General features: G+C 49.0%; 1 protein-coding gene across 1 annotated transcript; it reads right to left on the reverse strand.

Moving 5' to 3' along the window:
- Positions 1-25: 25 nt before the first annotated feature.
- On the reverse strand, positions 26-5067 carry LOC311428306 (uncharacterized protein; the record flags this gene model as incomplete). The annotated part of the gene is made up of 10 exons (XM_084539825.1): positions 4444-5067; positions 4234-4313; positions 3905-4030; positions 3584-3663; positions 2752-2863; positions 2503-2592; positions 1876-1980; positions 1539-1694; positions 1111-1381; positions 26-66 (listed from the first exon to the last, which is right to left on the reverse strand). The coding sequence occupies exons 1-10, from the start codon at positions 4559-4561 to the stop codon at positions 26-28; spliced, it is 1179 nt and encodes a 392-aa protein (XP_084395951.1). The 5' UTR covers positions 4562-5067.
- Positions 5068-20025: the final 14958 nt, after the last annotated feature.

The following is a 20025-nucleotide window of genomic DNA, read 5'->3' on the forward strand; positions in this document are numbered from 1 at the left end:
CAGACACACCCGAAACTTGTCTGGGTCACAGAAATCCAACATTATCTGATTCGTGGAGTACATCATCTGAAACGAACACAGCCATGAGAAATGGACAGAGCCTATGGGCTGCGCCCTGAAGCTCCTGGCTCCCCTGGCAGCTCAGGGCAGGACATGAGGGACACACAGCCCGTCCTGGAGCAGCCATGCCTGCGGAGGAGTGTGTGGCTCCTGTGTGCCCTGCGCCTGGCAACACAGAGCATCCTTTCTTTGCCTGCTCCTCCTTCCCTCTGGCCATCTGCAGCCTCTTGGTCTCACACCTCTGAGGAGCGACTGACCAGTACCATGTGGCACAAAGCAGGCACTGGAAGCAGGTGGCTACAGGTGCTACTAGTCCCTGGCCTCACAGCTTGCTCAGCCCGTGCAGAGGCCATGGCTCTGCCCCAGCCCCAGACATTGTCCTGACTCTGCCCCAGTCATTGCCAGGAGCCGGGGGAAAGACAGCACTGCCAGGAAAGGGGCAGGCTTCATGTCTGAGCACACGGACCCCGCATGGCTGGTGGAGGGGGGCTGGTGCTGGCCCTAAGGGGCTGTGTCCTTGTGTCCTGGAAGAGGTGACAGGCTGGAGAAGATGGGATGGGGAGAGGACCGTGCCTGTTTTCCTGGAGGAGCACACATAGCCCCAAAGGGGAACAAGGTGTGTTGTCTGGTTACTCACAGCCAAGTGAACGGTGCTTAAGTCCATGGCGTTGACTGCAAAGAAGCTGCACACTTTGTTGTCCCAGAGAACATACTGTAGCTCCTGAAAGATCTTCTCTGAAGTCATTGGAAGGGAAAGTATCACCTTCCAGATGTCCAACGTAGTGCTGCAAGCCCAGAACACACTGTTGGCAGGGCTGCCCTGGTAACAGCGCCATGACCCAGACCAACCCCGCAGGCCCCGGGCTGTCCTGCAGCCCTGGACCTCGCCACCCCGTGCTTAGGGAGCCCTGGGGGATCAGGCTGGGCAAGCAGGAGGGGCCTGAGGTGATGCTCCCTGTGGGGCAGGAGGGATCGTGATGGGGTCTCTGGGCTGCCTTGGTCCGGTCTGGATGCTGAGACCCTGGCTGCTCCAACAGGGCTGGCGAGCACCTTGCGATGGAGGGGCCCACTCCACTGGGAGGATGCGCACCATGCGATGGAGGGGCCAGAGATTCTCCAGGTCCTTCTCCCCACATAGAAAAAGCCCCCAGGGCTTCTGGGGCTCGTACCTGTCAAGTGTCGGAAGGTCTGTCAAGATGCTTATGAGCACTTCCCTAGGAAAATGGTTGGCCATTGTGGAAAGTAGTGAGAAGAGTTTCTGGTGTTCTGAATCTGTGCAGTCACTCAGGCTTTCATGGATGAACCTCAGAAGCTTTGGCACCTGGAGGAGATGTGGGAGAGAATGTAGCTGCCACTGGACTGCAGCCAGTTGCCCCGGGGGCCACTGAAACTGCTGCCCAAGAGCTGGGAATTCGAGGCAGGATACGTGAGGGATGAAAGGGCTCAAGGACAGGGCAATCCAGCCACAGGCTGCTTACTTCCATCAGCCAGGTGGCAGGGTCTTCAAGTGCTACGTCCATCATGAATTCAGCCCAATGATACTCATCATCTTCGGTGCTGTAGCTACTCATTATGTCAAGAGTCTTGAGGACAACGGCTGTCCTCTGAGAAGGCTGGAGGTATTTTCCAAATGGCTATGGAAAGAAGGAAGGAAGACATGACATATTCAGTCAGGGGAAAGGAGGAACAAAGACCCTCCCTTCAGGGCAGAGCCATGCTCACGGCCCCCACCTGTGCTAGGCCCAGGTTTGCCTCGCAGGAATCCGTGAGAAGGGAAAGGGAGATGGCCTGGCTGGTGGGTGCCTGGCTCCTTACCTCTTCACTGCAACAGTTGTTCAGGAAAGCAAACAGATTCCAGATCCTCTCCATGGCGTTTACCTGCACAGCTATGCTTGAAGAAGTGGTAAATTCCAGCAGCACCTGTGGGAAGAAAAGCTTCTGGTCTGCTCTGGGAGCTGACAACTGCTCCAGCAGAACTGCCTGGACTCACACTGCCCATCATGGAATTCCTCAGAGCTGGAGCAAAGCCCCGTTCACACTGGGAAGGAAAGCACAGGGGACCAGGAAAGCAGGGCAATGGCAGCTCCAGATGCTGTCAGTGTGGTGCACAAAGGTAGGGCTCAAATTCTCTCAAATCCACCACTGCTTTGGTGCAAGGAGAGCTCTGGGGGCAGAGGAGGCCCAGGAGTGCTGCGGGGAAGCTGTGCTGTGACACAGGAAGGACCTGTGGAGGGCAAGGGATGTTGACAGCAGCCAGGGGACAGCGGGGCCCTAGAAGAGCTTGGTGGACAGACCCTGGCTCCCCTGAGTGTGCTGGGCACAGGCCTGGCAGGCACTATGGTCTGTGTGCATGGCACAGGGGGCACTCTTCACTATTATATGTCACCTCACTCTAGGGTGAGGAACATCCACTGTAAAGCTGATGCTGTGCAAATTGCAGACCTTCAAGATGCTCTGCAACTTATCACCGAGGCTGGAGGCAGGAGGGCTGATCAGCAATGTTGTCAGCATGACATCCATCTTTTGCAGGATCTGTAAGAAGGACAAAGTGTTGTGGCAAGGGTGAGAGGGAAGGGGTGGAGGGAAGCAGTCCGAGACCTGCCTCATCAGGGATCTTCAGTTGTTTCTAAGCAGGAGGAAACTCCATGCAGTGCAGGGGAATGGGGGCTCTTGTGGATCAGCAGCACATACCATCATGGTGAACCAAGCGTCCAGATCCTCAGTTCTCAGAAGAAAGAAGACGCTGCTAACGCATGCAGCTACGAGAGACAACATTTCACCCTCCAGTACAGTCTCCACTGTGCTGTAGAGAGAGAGACATTGTCAGTGGGAACGGTGCCTCTACGACAAAGGGAGATGGACACAGTCCTCCAGTGGAAGCGTGGCCATGGGGGTTGACAAGCCCCATGATTGGTGATAACATTGGACTTTTAACGATGAGGCTATGAGGAATGTAAAGAGTTCAGAAGGAACAAAGAGGGGTCATTCAGGAGACGCCTTGCTGGCTCAGACTGCCTGTCCTCCAGCCATTAAGACCTGGAAGTTGCTCGGTGTTTGCTGTTGCTGGGCAAAGTTGTTGATCAATGAATAATTAGTAGAAAAATACTTCTGTAGAGCAAATGGTATAAAAAGGGAGCCTGTCCTCAATAAGGGAGTGGAAGTTATGCCCTCAATAAAGAAGAAGTTAGTGATCCCTTAAAGAACCTTGGTGTCTGTGTGGTCATTATGCCACAGCCTCCCATGGGCAGGACTTTGTGGGAGGGATGAGGAGCCCAGCTGGGGGATGCATCCTCTTCTGCAAGGCTGGCCAGGGCCAGAGGACAGTCCTGATACCTCCTGCTTTGGGGCAAAGGCTGAGATGAGTCAGGAAGCTGCAAGGCTCCCTCTTCCCTCTGGACAAGTCCCGAGCATGGAAAAACAAAGGCCTGCCCGGATGGAGGATGTGTGCTTGCCAGGGTCAGGGTCACCTGGCTCATGCCCTGGGGTTGTGCTAGCCAAGTCACGGACAGGGTTGGGCACATACCTCAAGGCAGAAGTAGCAAGTAAGGCTTCCTCCCACAGGTCTGTGCACGGGTAATCAATAGGCTTCTCTTCCAACAGCGCCTGGAGAGCACAAATTAGATGGAACCTGGCAGCCACAGGCACACAGTGCCAGCAGAGCCAGCACTGTTGGCAGGGTTGGCAGAGTCCCAGTATCCCCAGCCAAGAGTGCCCCCCTGCACCTTGCAGTGCTGAGGTCCCAGCAGCACCCGAGCTCCCACTCGGGGTAGCTGGGTGTCCATGTATGTTTGCTCCCAAACACCCCTGCCCAAAGCCCAGGGAGCCTCACCAGACGTCCCCTCACCTGGATGTTCGCTGTCAGCTTATGTTTACGGCAGAAGATGTCCAGGCCCTCTAACAAGCCCTTCTCTTCAGCGGTTGTGCACACAGTGACGATGTTCCTCAGGAACTTTATCTTCTGCACATCATCCTGGCAGCCACAGAGATACCAAGAGGGAGTGTGAGGAGGGAGCCACAGCCAGCAGGACCGCAGCACTGTGGGGTGCGGAGCTGTGTGGGACGCCTGGAGGGCAGCAGCTCTGCCCAGCCAGCAGCCTTCCATCAGCCTGGCAGCAGAGCCGGGGCACGGCCAGGACATGCAGGCACAGCCGCCATGGAAAGGGCTGCTCTTACCTTTTCTGGGTTTTTGACGAAGGCCTCGATGAAGTCCACAGCTTCCTCTTCCTCTTCGTACACAGGTAGCCAGCTAGCATCTAAGACAGAAGGAGAGCAAGGATTACTGTAGAGGGGCTTCAGGATGAAGCAAGGGAAGGGGGCACTGGCTTCAAGCAGGGGGCGCGACTGGCCCCAGCCCTGCCCACCCCAGCGCAGACCCTCACTCACCAGGCTGCAGCGGCTCCACCTCGCACACCTCGACGGGCTCCAATACAGAGCTGCTCTCATCAGAGCTCTCACTCTCTTCCCAGGCCACCCTGGGGCGGCTTGGGGGTCTCGTCTCCATTGCGAGTGACGAGAGGTGAGAGTCAGGAGGGCACAGGCTCGGGACAGCCACAGGCAGTGGGGAAAGACGTGGGCTGCACTCGGGGGCTCCTCGCCAGTCCCACTCGCTCCTGTCCTATCCCCTCGCTGTCCTGACGGACACTGGCAGGGCCTTTGTGCCAGCACCGGCTATTGCCAGATGACACTGGCCTGTGTCACAAAGGGTCCTTCTGTGACCTCATGCCCCGCTAGGTGTGGCAGCACTCCTGGGGTAGATCAAGAGCAACAACACTGCAGACATGATGGCCAGGAAGGGCTCAAGATCACTGTGCAGCCACTGTCACCTGTGGCTTCCTGACTCCTGCATCCACCAGCTCCTGCCTGTTTGCATACATGTAGTTCACACAGCCATTTCCAGCCAGGTTGTCTTGGTTTCAGCTAGGATACAGCTAATTTTCTGTTGTAGACTTCAGATCAGCTTAGTAGTTGCTGACCACAATGTTGATTTTTTTAATCTCAGGTCTTCTGTGTTCGTTTTCTCAAGTGAGTTATATAGCACTTTACTTACTGTACGTGTTCCCTTTTGTGCTAGTTATTGTTTCTGGGGGCTGGTTTAAGGTTATCATTTTGCTGAAGTGTGTAACACTGGTTTATGATATGATAAAATAACTGGTCATGAGACTAATTTGGCATGCGTACTCAGCATTGACATCACCTCCATTGATACCAAGCTGAAAGGACAAATGGTCTCTTCCTTGACACAACAACAGAGTCTGATTTGAAGTGTTTTTTTTAACAGCTAGGTCAAACCTTACTATGTTTAGTTAGAGAGAAGGAAGTTTAGAAACTTTGTATTACTTAGCCAGCTTCATCTGTAAGAAGGTACAGGCTCGTATCTCAAAGTGAGGGCAAGATAACCCAGGCCTGGAGGATGTGTCAGAAGAAGATTACATGAGGAATTTGTGCTATGCATCAGTCTTTGGATGTGTAACCAACTCAGCTCAGTTTGTATGCCTCAGCTGAGGCAGTAAGATAAGAAAGAAGGAGATAGCCTGAGCATGCACAAGAACTGGGTTCAGCCAGTGAACTGAAGTAAGAGATAGATGGTAAAGGGTTTACTGTAGAACTAACAGATCTAGAGAGATAACACTACACAAATGTATGTTGTAAATCAACCATAAGTGAAGGGATGAAAGACACGCACTCCTGATGGCTCTTGAACAGAAGGCCTTTATTGCCATTTTTCTCCACTACATATAGTTTTCATGTAGCCCCATGCGCTGTCCACACGTCTGCATCTGTCATACAATTGGTTAGAGACCCTCAGAAACGCACCTGAAGCCAGCCAGAATTGGCCACTGAGCAAAGCTCATCTTTAACACTGCAGCCAAGTTATTTCATAGAATCACAGAATATCCCGAGTTGGAAGAGACGCACAAGGATCATGGAGCCCAACTCCTGGCACCACACGGGTCAACCCAAAAATTCAGACCGTGTAACTAATTGCACAGCCCAAACGCTTCTTAAACTCTGACAGGCTTGGTGCAGTGACTACTTCCCTTCCAGTGCATGTTATAAGTTGCCCCCTTAATTAATTTTCAGAGAGCATTGCATTAATAATAGAAAGGAATTTATTGAGTAAGCCAACAGCAAGCAAAACAGCGCTGGGCGGCCGGGGAGTCTCGGCTCCGCCAACGGCGCGCACCTCACCCCCGCCAGGGTCCCTTTTTATATCTTGGTAATTCTGGGATTACGCAGCACATCCTGGTATATTCTGCGACTGCGCGCACTGTTGCTGGGGGGCCGTCTCTGTCCCTCTGGTGCTCGTGAAGATGAAGGCCGTAGTCTTCCTCGGCGTTGTGGCTCAACTTCTTTCTTTATTTGGTCATGTTGGCCCAGCGTGAGACAGGAAGGCAAGATATTGATACACTAGTTTAACAACTTATCAGGAGATGGTTACATGAACTTTGCAGCAGTGTTTTTTTAACAAAAGAGGCTACTGAGATGCAGAAGGAGAGAAGGGGAGGGGGTTCTCTATTTTGTTACATTAAGCAAAAGAATTTTCATAGTGTCTAGCAAAGCATTATACAGCTCCTTACTTCAGCAGGGAGTTTTCACAACTCCCGTTCCTCAAACAGAACTCCTTGTTTTTATAACACAAAAGACAATGAACAAACATTTATTGTGTATTACAGTGCACAACAACCTTGCTCAAGTTTTTGTTTCTACTGCTTACTTCATCATAACCTCTAGTTCAGGGACATGTGAAACAGCGCAAAGCCACCTGCAAACTCCTTCCCCACAATTCCCCCTTTTTTATTTTCAGCCAACTCATGCCCCTGGCTTGGTGATGCTGGCTCAGGGCCCTCCCTTGTTCTCAGCTCCTCTTGATGCGTGGGTAAGACTCCACAACCATAGGGCTGTCAAGTAGTTATACTTTATTGCGGTGCACCATGCCCACTAGGAATAGCTTCCCTCAAAAATTCTACCTAATCCAGATACTCTTCTGGCAACTATATCTGATGAAGATTCAGTTTCTTCAGTATTGGTTCTACAGATATACAGAAGACTTCTTCTGTGTACCATTGGAAACCAACAGTCAGACCACACTTCTTGGAAGTAGTCCAGGAGACAGCCAAAGCACTAGAAGCTAAATGGGTTTTATATACCACACAGAGACCACAGGCAAGTGGACAGATAGAAAGGATGGACCAAACATTAAAAAAGGCGGTTGACCAAAAGGTGAAATGGCCAGAGGCCTTGCCAATAGCCTGCTGAGGATTAGAATAGCCCCTAGAGTGTCCTGGCACTCTAGGATGGCACAGCCGGGATGGGGGGACCGGGTGCTCAGGGAGAGGCTGGGCGTTGGTCAGCAGGTGGTGAGCAATTGCATTGTGCATCACTTGTTTCATATACATTATTATTATTATTACTATCATTATCATTATCATCATCATTATTATTCTGTCCTAATAAACTGATTCTATCTCAACCCACAGGCTTCATTTTCCTGATTTTCTTCCCCATCCCAAAGAGGGAGGGGAGAAGGTGCACGAATGGCTGTGTGGTGTTTAGCTGCCAACCAGGTTAAACCATGACACAGCTTGATGGCTGAAATGTTTTCACATATCTCATAGCTCACTCTGGTATAGAAATCATGTGGTTAATCTCTTCTTCTTCATCCTCCAGTAGGGCCTGTTGTAAGAGGTGGAGCGTGTGCATGGCCTGTCACAGGGTTGGAGCAGCTGCTGGGTCTGTTACTAGAGTTGGAGTGTCTGTAGGGACTGTCACAGGTTTTGAAGTTTCTGTAGGGGCTGTCACGAGGGCTGGTGTAACTGTGGGGCCCATGTCAGGAGTTGTTGTGGCTGCAGGGCCTGTCACAGGGGTTGGAGTGGCTTCATGGACTATCACAGGAGTTGGAGTGCCTGCAGGATATCTCACAGGGATTGGAGTGACTGCAGGGGCTGTGACAGTAAGTTGGAGCGTCTGCAGGGTGTGTAATAGGTGTTGAAGTGGCTGCAGGGTTCGTCTTTGTGGATGTAGGGCCTTTCAGAGGAGTTGGAATAGCTGCAGGGCCCCTTGCAGGTGTTGGAGGGGCTGCAGGGCTTGTCACGGGAGTTGGAGTAGCCACAGGGACTATCACAGGTGTTGGAGAGGCTGCAGGGCCAGTCACAGGCGTTGGAGTGGCTGCAGGATCTCTCACAGGTTTTGGAGTGGTGTTGATTGAGACTTGGTAAACATAGGCCAAGACCAAGCATGTTCCAGCGATTTGTGTCTCTTTGGAAATGCCAGGGTGATGACACACCTTTTTCAAGCATTTCAACAGTTTTTTTAGGATTCTGCGCTTGCTTAGGGGTGAAGTTCCAAAGCACTGGAGGTGACCACAGCTCTAGGTGTCTGCCCATATTCTCCCACACTTCCTGCTATTCCTAACTCTCTTGCCTGGGGACAGATCCCTTAATGACATTCTTAAGCACTTGTTTAAACAAAAGCTGAAACACATTCACTTCACATCACAATATGAACATGCTGGTTTGACCATCCCAAGTATATTCAAAGCTTTGCAGAGCTATTGTAACTAGCCTGGAGGAGAAGGGGGAGGTGATGGAGAAAGGGGGAGTGAAGAAGTGATGGCCATTGTTGTTCCCTTCCCACCACTGCCCACCCCAATTGACTCCCTGAGGAGGAAAGGTCAAGAGTGTAATTCTGAATAGCTTCCGATATATGGTTCCCAAGGTATGGAGGTGATGGCAATGCCCGGTACAAGTATGAGATTAGTCTCATGACCAATAATTTTATCCTATTATAAGTCAGTGTTATCCAATACAGCAAAAGAATAACCTTAAACCCACATCCAGAAATGGTAAACAACATGACAGGGAACACATACATTTAATAATGTGCTATACAACACTATTCTGAAAACAAGCAAAACAGACCCAACATCAAAAAAATCAACATTGTGATAAGCAACTCTTACATTGATGTAATGCTGATAACAATTTTCTTTTAATATGCTCTGTCATCTCAAACTGTGTGCCATATGCTAGGCACCAAAAAGACTGACATGGTTTAACCCAGAAGGCATCTCAGAAGTGAAGTGCTGTTCACCCCTTCTCCACAGATAGTGGGATGGAGTAGAGAATTAGGAGGGGAAAAAAAAGGTCAACCTCATGGGTTGAGATTTAATAGGACAGTTTGATAGGACACAAAAGGAAAATGATAATAATGATAATTATAACAACATATTATTTTTATGGATTTATTTATTATTATATACATTATTGTTTGTAGTAGTAGCGGTTCTACTGTTAACAACTTACATGGAGAAGACTGAGGTACTAAACAAGTTCTTTGCCTCGGTCTTCACTGCCAGTCTGTCTTCCCAAGTCTTTAATCCCTGAACCCGTAGATGGAGGCTGGGGGAGCAAAGTCCCACCGACTGTATGCAAAGAGCACATTCAAGATCACCTGACAAAACTAAACATGTACAAGTCTATGGGGAATGATGACATGCGTCCCAGGGTACTGAAGGACTTGGCTGTTGTGGCTGATTGCCAAGCCTCTCTCCATTATATCTGAAAAGTCCTGTGTCCTGGTTTCAGTTAGAACAGAATTAATTTTCTTCCTAGTAGCTGGTGGAATGCTGTGTTTTGGCTTAGGATGAGAAGAGTGCTGATAACACCCTGATGTTTTAATTGTTGCAGAGCAGTGCTTATACCAAGCCAAGGACATCTCAGCCTTTTGCTCTGTCCTGCCAACAGGCAGGCTGGGGGTGCAGTAAGAGCTGGGAGGGGACAGACCCAGAACAGCTGACCCAAAGTGGCCAAAGGGGTATTCCATACCATCTGACGTCATGCTAAACAATATATAGGGGTGGCTAGCCGAGGGGAGGGGGCTGGGACTGCTCGATTAGGCTGGGCATCAGTCAGCGGGTGGTGAGCAATTGCATTGTGCATCACTTCTTTGTACATATTATTATTATTTTCCTATTATCACCATTGTATTATTATTATTATTATTGTTATTATTACTTTTGTTATTATTATTTTCCTGTCTTATTAAACTGTCTTTATCTCAACTCACGGGCTTCACTTTCCATTTCTCTCCCCCGTCCCAGAGAGGGAGGGGGAGGGGGAGCGAACGGCTGCGTGGTATTTAGCTGCTGGCCGGGTTAAACCACGACAGTCCTGGCAGTCGGGTGAAGTCTCTAGTGACTGGAAGAAGGAAAACATCACTCCCATTTCTAAAAAGTTTAGGAGACAGGACGCAAGGAATTACAGAATGGTGAACCTCATCTCTGTGCCTGGCAAGGTCATGGAAAAGATCCTCCTGGAATCAATGTCAAGGCACATGCAAGACGAAGAGGTGATCCAAGACAGCCAGCATGCCTTCACCAAAGGGTAAATTGTGCCTGACCAATCTGGTGGTTTTCTACACTGGAGTGACCACATCAGACGACAACGGAAGACCAACCAATGTCATCTACTTGGACTTCTGAAAGACCTTTGACATGGTCCCACATGATATCCTAGTCTCCAAACTGGAGAGATACACATTTGATGGGTGGACCATTCAGTGGATAAGGAGTTGGCTTGAAGGACACACGCAGAGAGTGGTGGTCAATGGTTCTATGTCCAAGTGGAGGCTGGTAATGAGTGGTGTACCTCAGGGGTCTGTCCTTGGACCGGTACAGTTTAATATCTTTATCAATGACATAGACAGTGGGATCGAGTGCACCCTCAGCAAGTGTGCAGATGACGCCAAGGTGAGTGGTGTAGTTGATGCAACAGAGGAAGGGATGGCATCCAAAGGATACTGGAGAACTTTGAAATTTAGGCCCATGTGAACCTAAGGAGGTTCAACAAGTCCAAGTGCAAGGTGCTGCACCTGGACCGGGGATATCCCAGACATGGATAGGCTGGGAGAAGAACTCACTGAGAGCAGCCCTGCAGAGAAGGACTTGGGGCTTCTGCTGGATGAAAAGCTCGACATGAGCAGGCAATGTGCACTTGTAGCCCAGAAGGCCAACTGTATCGTAGGCTGCATCAAGAGAGGAGTGGGCAGCAGGTGGAGGCAGGTGATTGTCCCCCTCTGCTCTGCCCTTCTGAGGCCCCACTTGGAGTCCTGCATCCAGGTCTGGGGTCCCCAGCACAAGAAGGATGTGGATCTGTGAGAAGGGGTCCAGAGGAGGGTCACAAAGTTGATCACAGGGCTGGAGCACCTCTCCTATGAAGAAAGGCTGAGAGAACTGGGGCTGTTCAGCCTGGAGAGCAGAAGGCTCCAGGATGACCTCTTTGTGGCCTTTCAGTACTTATGAAAGGGGGCTTATAAAAGAGATGGAGAGTGACTCTTTGCTCAAGGACCTCACAGTCCCTGCCATGCCCCATGAGGACAAACAGCTGAAGTTAGGGGTTGAAGAGGAGATGTGCTGTGTATATGTTGGAGGCCTTTGGGGGTTAGGTGTTCAATTTAACATCTAGGGATAAGAGGTCACCTTCTAGGGCTAATGGAATGGAAAGACCTTTGAGGGAGGGATTGGTGTTCTGCTCAAGGTGCCTGCTCAAGGTGTCAGATAAGGGCAAACTTTGTGGGTTAGACTTTTGTTTAGTTCCTGTTTGAGGGCTAGGGTTAAAGCTGGCGTTTTAATGATTGATTAGGCATAATCATACTTCTGTTCATGCTTCTAGTAAAAAATGGGTTTGACATCTGCCTTTTCTGAGCCCCAAGGAGTGTCGTTGATCGATTTGTCCTTTCCAAGGTCTTTGAGATAGGTCTTACGACTATGTCAGCAGCTCAACCAGCACCTTTCTGTCGTGGTTTAGCCCGGCTGGCAGCTAAACACCACACAGCCGTTCGCTCGCCCTCCCCCCTCCCTCTCTGGGATGGGGGAGAGAAATAGGAAAGTGAAGCCTGTGAGTTGAGATAGAGTCAGTTTATTAAGACAAGAAAATAATAATAATAATAATAACAATAATGATGATAATAGTACTACTAGTAATAATGTGTGCAAAACAAGTGATGCACAATACAATTGCTCACCACCCGCTGACCGATGCCCAGCCTAACCCCGAGCAGTCCGGCCCCCTCCCCCCGACTAGACACCCCTATATATTGTTTAGCATGATGTCAGATGGTATGGAATACCCCTTTGGCCACTTTGGGTCAGCTGTTCTGGGTCTGTCCCCTCCCAGCTCTTGCTTCACCCTCAGCCTGCCCGCTGGCAGGACAGAGCGAGAAGCTGAAACGTCCTTGGCTTGGTGTAAGCACTGCTCTGTGACAATTAAAACATCAGCATGTTATCAGCACTCTTCTCATCCTAAGCCAAAAGGTAGCATTCTACCAGCTACTAGGAAGAAAATTAATTCTGTCCTAACTGAAACTAGGACATCTATCCACCCCTTATTCCATACCATTGATGTCATGCTAAGGTTACACTCTTTCCCATACATTCTAATTAATCACCATTTTCATCTAGGGTAGATCGTAATCATGGTAGTGATGACATACAGTATTATATAATAATTAACATGATACAATTCAACTCATGGGCTATTCTCACCCAGTATTAAATCCCCTTGGGGTACACACCAGACCTCTCCGTTCTTTTGCATTAGCCACCAAGCGCATCCTGGTCCCTGAGCAAAAGCAATTCCACGAATGAGTTTGTCTTTTGCTGAGGCAGGAGTAGCCCAGACTGTTTTACCCAGCATATTTCTTACGTGCACTACAGGAACTTTATTCCCTTCTACAGTACGTAACAGGTTTGATTGGGCAGGTCCAGCTCGGTTGGCAGATCCCCTAGTATTGACTAACCAGGTGGCCTTTGCCAAATGCGTATCCCAATTTTTGAATGTTCTAGCACCCATTGCTTTCAGTGTAGTCTTTAACGGTCCAATGTATCATTCAACTTTCCTGGAGGCTGGTGCATGATAGGGGATGTGATACACCCACTCAATACCATGTTCTTTGGCCCAAGTGTCTATAAGGTTGTTTCGGAAATGAGTCCCATTGTCTGACTCTATATTCTTTCTGGGGTGCCATGTCGCCATAGGACTTGCTTTTCAAGGCCCAGGATAGTGTTCCGGGTGGTGGCATGAGGCACAGGATATGTTTCCAGCCATACAGTGATTGCTTCCACCATTGTAAGTACATGGCGCTTGCTGTTGTGGGTTCAAGGGAGTGTGATGTAATCAATCTGCCAGGCCTCTCCATATTTATATTTCAGCCATCGTCCTCCATACCAAAGAGGCTTTGACCGTTTGGCTTGCTTGATTGCAGCACGTTTCACGGTCATGAATAACCTGTGCTATAGTGTCCATGGTCAGGTCCACCCCTCGATCACAAGCCCAACTGTATCTCTACCTTGATGGCCTGAGGTGTCATGGGCCCATTGGGCTCTAAATAATTCACCCTTATGTTGCCAGTCCAGGTCCACCTGAGCTACTTCGATCTTAGTAGCCTGATCCACCTGCTGGTTGTTTTGATGGTCTTCAGTAGCCCGATTCTTGGGCACATGAGCATCTACATGGCGTACCTTTACAACCAGGTTCTCCACCCGAGCAGCAATATCTTGCCACAATGCAGCAGCCCAGATGGGTTTGCCCCTGCACTGCCAATTGTTCTGCTTCCACTGCTGTAACGACCCCCACAGGGCATTTGCTACCATCCATGAATCAGTGTAGAGATAGAGAACTGGCCACTTTTCTCGTTCAGCAATATCTAAAGCCAGCTGAATGGCCTTCAATTCTGCAACCTGACTCAATTCACCTTCTCCCTCGGCAACATCTGCAACTCATCGTGTAGCACTCCATACAGCAGCCTTCCATCTCTGATGCTTTCCCACAATATGACAGGACCCATCAGTGAGCTGGGCATATTTCTTCTCATTTTCTGGTAGCCTGTTGTACAGTGGGGCTTCTTCAGCATGGGCCACCTCCTCCTCTGATATCCATAATATTTGCCTTCTGGCCAGTCCGTAATCACTTCCAAGATTTCTGGGTGACTGGGGTTTCCTATTTGAGCCTGCTGAGTAATCAGTGCAACTGATTACTCAGTGCATCAGTGCAAAGGAAGGGCAGGGGACCCTTCCTTTGAACATCCAGCCTCGTACTTGAAGTTGTGGTGCCAGGAGCACCTGCGCTTCAGGACCGACCACTTCCGAAGGAGATTGAACTCCTTCATATGCTGCCAATACCTCTTTTTCAGTTGGAGTATAGCGGGCCTCAGATCCTCTGTATCCCCGACTCCAAAACCTTGAGTTTCCTCAGGCTCTTTCTGCCAGAGGCTCCAGGTGGGGCCGTTCTCCCCAGCTGCAGTGTAGAGCACATTCTTTACATCTGGTCCTGTTCGAACTGGCCGAAGGGCTACTGCATGGACTATTTCCTGCTTGATTTGTTCAAACGCTTGTCGTTGTTCAGGGCCCCATTCAAACTCACTCTTCTTACGGGTTACTTGGTAGAGCGGGTTTACAATCAGACTGTAATTTGGAATGTGCATTCTTCAAAACCCCACGACCCCTAGGAAAGTTTGTGTTTCTTTTTTGCTAGTTGGTGGAGACATAGCTGTTATTTTGTTGATCACATCCATTGGGATTTGACGACGTCCATCTTGCCATTTTATTCCTAAAAGTGGATCTCTCGTGCAGGTCCTTTAACTTTATTTCGTTTTATGGCAAAACCAGCCTTCGGAAGGATTTGGACTATTTTCTGCAGGTGTTCAGGAGACTCCCTGTGTTCCAGCGCAGACTGGATCAGTCCATAGCAAATGGTAGGGCTGTGTTTCCATCCCTGGGGCAGCTGATTACAAGTGTATAGGACACCCTTCCAAGTGAAAGCAAACTCTGGTCTGCACTCTGCTGCTAAAGAGATGGAGAAAAATGCATTAGCAATATCAGTTGTGGCATACCACTTGTCTGTCTTTGATTCCATTTCGTACTGGAGTTCTAGCATGTCCGGCACTGCAACACTCAATGGTGGTGTGACTTCGTTCAGGCCATGATAGTCCACTGTTAGTCTCCACTCACCATTAGATTTTCGCACTGGCCATATGGGACTACTAAAGAGTGAGTGAGTCTTGCTGATCACTCCTTGGTTCTCCAGTTGATGAATTGGATGGGTATCAGGGAGTCTCGGTTGGTGCACTATTGCTGCCGGTGCAAAGTTGTGGTAGCGATTGGAACCTGCTCTTCTTCGACCCCCATCAACCCCACAACAGAAGGATCCTCACAGAGACCAGACAAGGTTGACAAATGTTTAATGTCCTCTGTCTCCAAGGAAGATATGCCAAAAGCCCACCGGAACCCTTTTGGGTCCTTGAGATATCCTCTTCTAAGATAGTCTACACCAAGAATGCACAGAGCATCCGGGCCAGTCACAATACAGTGCTTTTGCCACTCATTCCCAGTCAGACTCACTTTAGCCTCCAATACAGTTAACTGCTGGGATCCCCCTGTCACTCCAGAAATACAGATGGGTTTTGACCCTTTAGAGCTTGATGGCATTACTGTACACTGTGCAGTGGTGTCTCCTAAAGCCGTATGCTTCTATGGGTCTGAAGTGCCAGGCTATCGAATCTACACAGTCCAGTAAACCCAATTGTCCCGTTCCTCCCCCTGGCTGGAGGCACAGCCCCTCTAATCATGGTCATAATATTCATTACTGTGTCTGGGGGACTGCCTGCTTGAAATAGGAGCAAGAAGTTTCTCACAGAACCCTTTTTTTTTTCTGATTGTTTTTCCTTGCAACTCACGTACCCATGCCTCTAGGGTCACGGTAGATTTTCCATCCCATTTTCTCATGTCCTCTCCAGGGTCATGAGACCCCATGGTAGGTAAAACCACAGGGTGGCATGGGGTGTGTACCCACCCACTATATTGTCTTCCTTGCACAGAAGGATGCTTACCCCTGACAGCTGAAACACTGGTTTGTACAGGTGGAGAGGAAGATAAATTCTCTTCAAGTTGCTGGAACTCTTCGGAAAGTTTCTCCACAGCCCAGATGCAGGACTGTAGGGAAGAGGAAATACTTTCTTTGTACTGCCGGAGTTGTTTATCTACTTGTGCCACCCAGCACTGTTTTGCTTGCTGTTGGCTTACTCAATAAATTCCTTTCTATGATTAATACAATGGTCTCTGAAAAATTAATTAAGGGGGCAATTTATAACAACTGCAGCTTGCCAGGACCTGCAAGGCAATCATAGAGCATCTGGGCCCAGGCTCTTCACCGTGGCCATGAGCCCTGCCTGCCCTCCTCCTGCTATGCTGCAGCAGAGGGGACCCCCAGCCAGCCCCTGCATGGGACTCTGCCACACGCCTCGCCCCAGCCCTGTCCAGCGTCCTCCTTGCTGCTCTCTGATGCACACCAGGACCTCCCAGTGCATGCCGGCCAGCACATCTGCTGAGGGCCAGGGCAGCCTCTGCAGGGGCAGGAAGCTCAGCATGGCCCTTGCAGCCCCCTGCCCTGGGCCTGCCTCTCCCCTTGCCCTCGGCACCGGCCTTGTCTCTGCTGGCAGGAGCACTCTTGGCATGCACCTCCAGGCCTCCCCTCACCTGCAAATAGCTGGCACAAATGTGTCCTCACAACCAGCACCACCCGTTGGGCTACTTCTCCTGGCCTCACCCACCCCAGTGACTTGACTCCTTATCTCTGCTGGGCCCCACCTCCTGCACCAAAATTCATCCCTTGGCTGTCAGCATCCTCTCCCCTGTCCTGTGGGATGACCGTGCTATGGTGTGACGTGTTTCCAGTGGGCTGTCTACCAGACACAGTAATGAACACCGTGAGCAGGACTAGAGGGGTCCTGCTTCCAGCCAGGGGGAGGTGGGGAGGAAAGAGACAATCAGGTTTACTGGACTTTGTATATTCAATGACCTGGCACATCACACCCACAAATGTATCAGGCTCTACTGGGCACCGGTGCACAGAGTAATGTGCACCCTAATGCCATCAAGCTATAAAGAGGTAGAACCCACCTGTATTTCTGGAGTGACGGGGGGATCCCAAGGGTTAACTGTCTTGGAGGCTGAAGTGAGTCTAACTGGGAAGGAGTGGTAAAAGCACCCCATTGGGACTGGCCTGGAGGCTTTGTGCGTCCTTGGCAGGACTACTTCAGGAGAGGGTACTTCAAAGTTCCAGAAGGGCACAGGTGGGTCTTTGGCATAGCTGTCTTGGAGACAAAGGACATTAAACAGTTGTGTCTACCTTACTAGGTCTTCCACAGAATCCTTCTGTTGTGGGTTTGCTGAGGGTTGAAGAACAGCAGATGTCGATGGCTACCATGGTGGCGCACCCGAGGCAGCATCGCGTTAACCGAGACTCCCTGATTCCCATCCATGATCTGGTTCATCGACTGGGGAGCCAGTGTGTAGGTGTAGAACTTAGTAGCATGGTTTAGTGATGGACTTGTCAGTACTAAGTTAAAGTTGCAAGATCTGGGTTACATGTCCCTGAGTGGTGTCAGGCACAAGGCAATTCTTTTTGCCTTTTGCATCTGTAGCACAGGAAGTATGACTTTGCCCTACTCTGTTGACTGGATAGGTCTTTTCACATTACTCAATTTAGCTTTCTGTGGCTGGAAGGGGAAAATTTCCCAAAAGAGGCCAAGCTCCTGGGTACAGCTACAGCCACTTGAAGAAATATTTTCTTTACTTTTCATCCTGAGTTTTCCACAGAAGACCCAAGAGAGACCATGGATGTCCAGGTGCCTACTAAGATTCAAGCTGAATTTCTCAGGTTCCAATGGCCATTTCAATTTTATTATTTTATTTTATTTTATTTTATTTTATTTTATTTTATTTTATTATTTTATTTTATTTTATTTTATTTTATTTTATTTTATTTTATTATTTTATTTTTCCCAAGGAACCCCTGACTTTTCTTAGAAAGGGTTTCATGTGCTGTGTTGTGCTGCAGTTCCAGGGGTGAAGACCAGGGCTGGCAGTGGAGGTGTCAGACCTCCAGAGTCTGCTTTTCCTCCAGATGGAAGTCTCCAAAGAATTCACCCTGGATCAATATCCATAGGAGAATGATACTCAAAACTGAACTGCAGCAAAATTCAGCCTTTAAAACAAGAAAATATTTTTCTTAGGTGCTTTTTGAAATCTTCTTCCTCAGCTATGCCATGCAAGCTCTGCAGTTAGCTGTACAAGGTGTGAAGGCTTGAAGAAAACTATGGAAGAGATGTTAGGAGTTCCTTCGCTTTCATGAGTTCCATGGTGGATTTTGGTGCTGAGTCTATGAAGCTCAGGTACTGAGAGAAAAGTGATGTAACTGCTTGAACAAGTAAAGCCAGAAGGAAATGTTGAAGTGACTTGGAGTATTAATGGACCCCAGTGAGGGAGATTACTAACAAAGCCTCCCCAGGGACATGTTAGGGCAGATAACTGGAGGCCAGGTTAAAGACAGGCAAATCACTGTGCTGAGAAAAGTATTGTATTGTTTTGGTGAAGCAGAAGGGTCAAGGACTGAACGAGCCACTGGGAGGGGAGATCCTGTACCCTATGTCTGGCTCAAGGCTCTTCCTGGGGGTCTCAGGTGTCCGGTGGGCAGTGTAATGCCACAAGAAGAACAGTAGTATGACACCTCCCTGCATCTGCACAGTGTTGCAAGGAAGGGAAGACGCTGCACTGCAATGACTATATCCCATCTCCTCATAAGCTCTAGCCAAAGGGACAAAAATGTCAGGGCTGTTGGGACCTTCCATTTTTACCAGCACCCTCTGCCTTCTCCTCTACAGGCTTTGCTATGCTATCCAACACTTTGTCCTATTTCCTTGAAGTCTGTAGACACCCATCTCTTTTCACAACCTTGCTGATGTTTCCATCATTTCACCGATGTCTCATCAGTCCTCATCAGCTCTTCCTTGAAACACAAAGCCATAGTCTGATCTCAGATACTCTTTGCTGTTGGACCTGAGCATGATGTATATGGTATGGAATGAGGGATGGATATTGTCCTAGTTTTGGCTGCGATAGAGTTAATTTTTCTTCCTAGTAGCTGGTATGGTGCTGTGTTTCATATTTACCAGAACAGTTTGGGTATGAAAGGACCTTAAAGATCACATAATTCCAACTCTCCTGACATAGGCAGAGACACCTTCCACTAGACAGTTAGTTGGAGTTCTGACACTCCAGCACAATACCTATGAGTTTACCTTACTGTGTGCATTGACCTGACAGGTCATTTCACATTTTCTGCTTTCATATCCCTATTGGAAGGGGATGATTCCCAAACAGGGGTAAGCAGATGGGTTCTGCCTCAGCCATTGGAAGTGTCCTGCTCTTGAGTCTTTCAGCCTGAGATTGCCACAGATGACCCATGATGGTAAATGGATGTTCAGCTGTCAACTAGGAATAAGGGAGAGTATATTGGGTTTTCCAGTGGTCAACTTTAGGTGAATCCCAAGAATGCGCTGAACTAGGGTGTTGTCTTTGAAGGGTTTCATGTGTTGGGCTAGGCTGGAGATATTGGGACAAAGACCACTGCTGGCAGTGGAGGTGCTCTGGTATCTCCACCTGGCTCCATCCTCCAAAAGGCTCTGGTCTCTTGCATATCCTGCTTGCTTATTGTCTGACAACAAAGCTCTGCCTTAATACCCAGAAATTTCTTTAGAACTTAAGAAACAGAGCAACTACTCATCACCTCGAATGTTTCAATCCTTTCTATAAAACATCACTGTCAATTGGAGAATGATGATCTGAACTGAAATTCAACAAAATTCACCCTTTAAAATGAGAAATATTTCTAATAGATACTCTTTGAAATCTTCCTCCTTAACTATACGATGCAAGCTCTCCAATTAACTGTACAGCTCCTGAAGACTTGAAGAAAACTGTGGGAGAGATAAGGCTCCTTAGGAGTTTCCACATTTTAATAAGTTCCATTGTGTATTTTGGTACTGAGTTTATGAAGCTCAGGTACTGAGAGGAGAATGATGCAACTGTGTAAGATGGTAAAGTCAGAAGGAAATGTTGAAGTGACTTGGAGT

Source organism: Aythya ferina (assembly GCF_964211825.1).
Source record: "Aythya ferina genome assembly, contig: HAP1_SCAFFOLD_42, whole genome shotgun sequence".
Taxonomy (NCBI): Eukaryota; Metazoa; Chordata; class Aves; order Anseriformes; family Anatidae; genus Aythya; species Aythya ferina.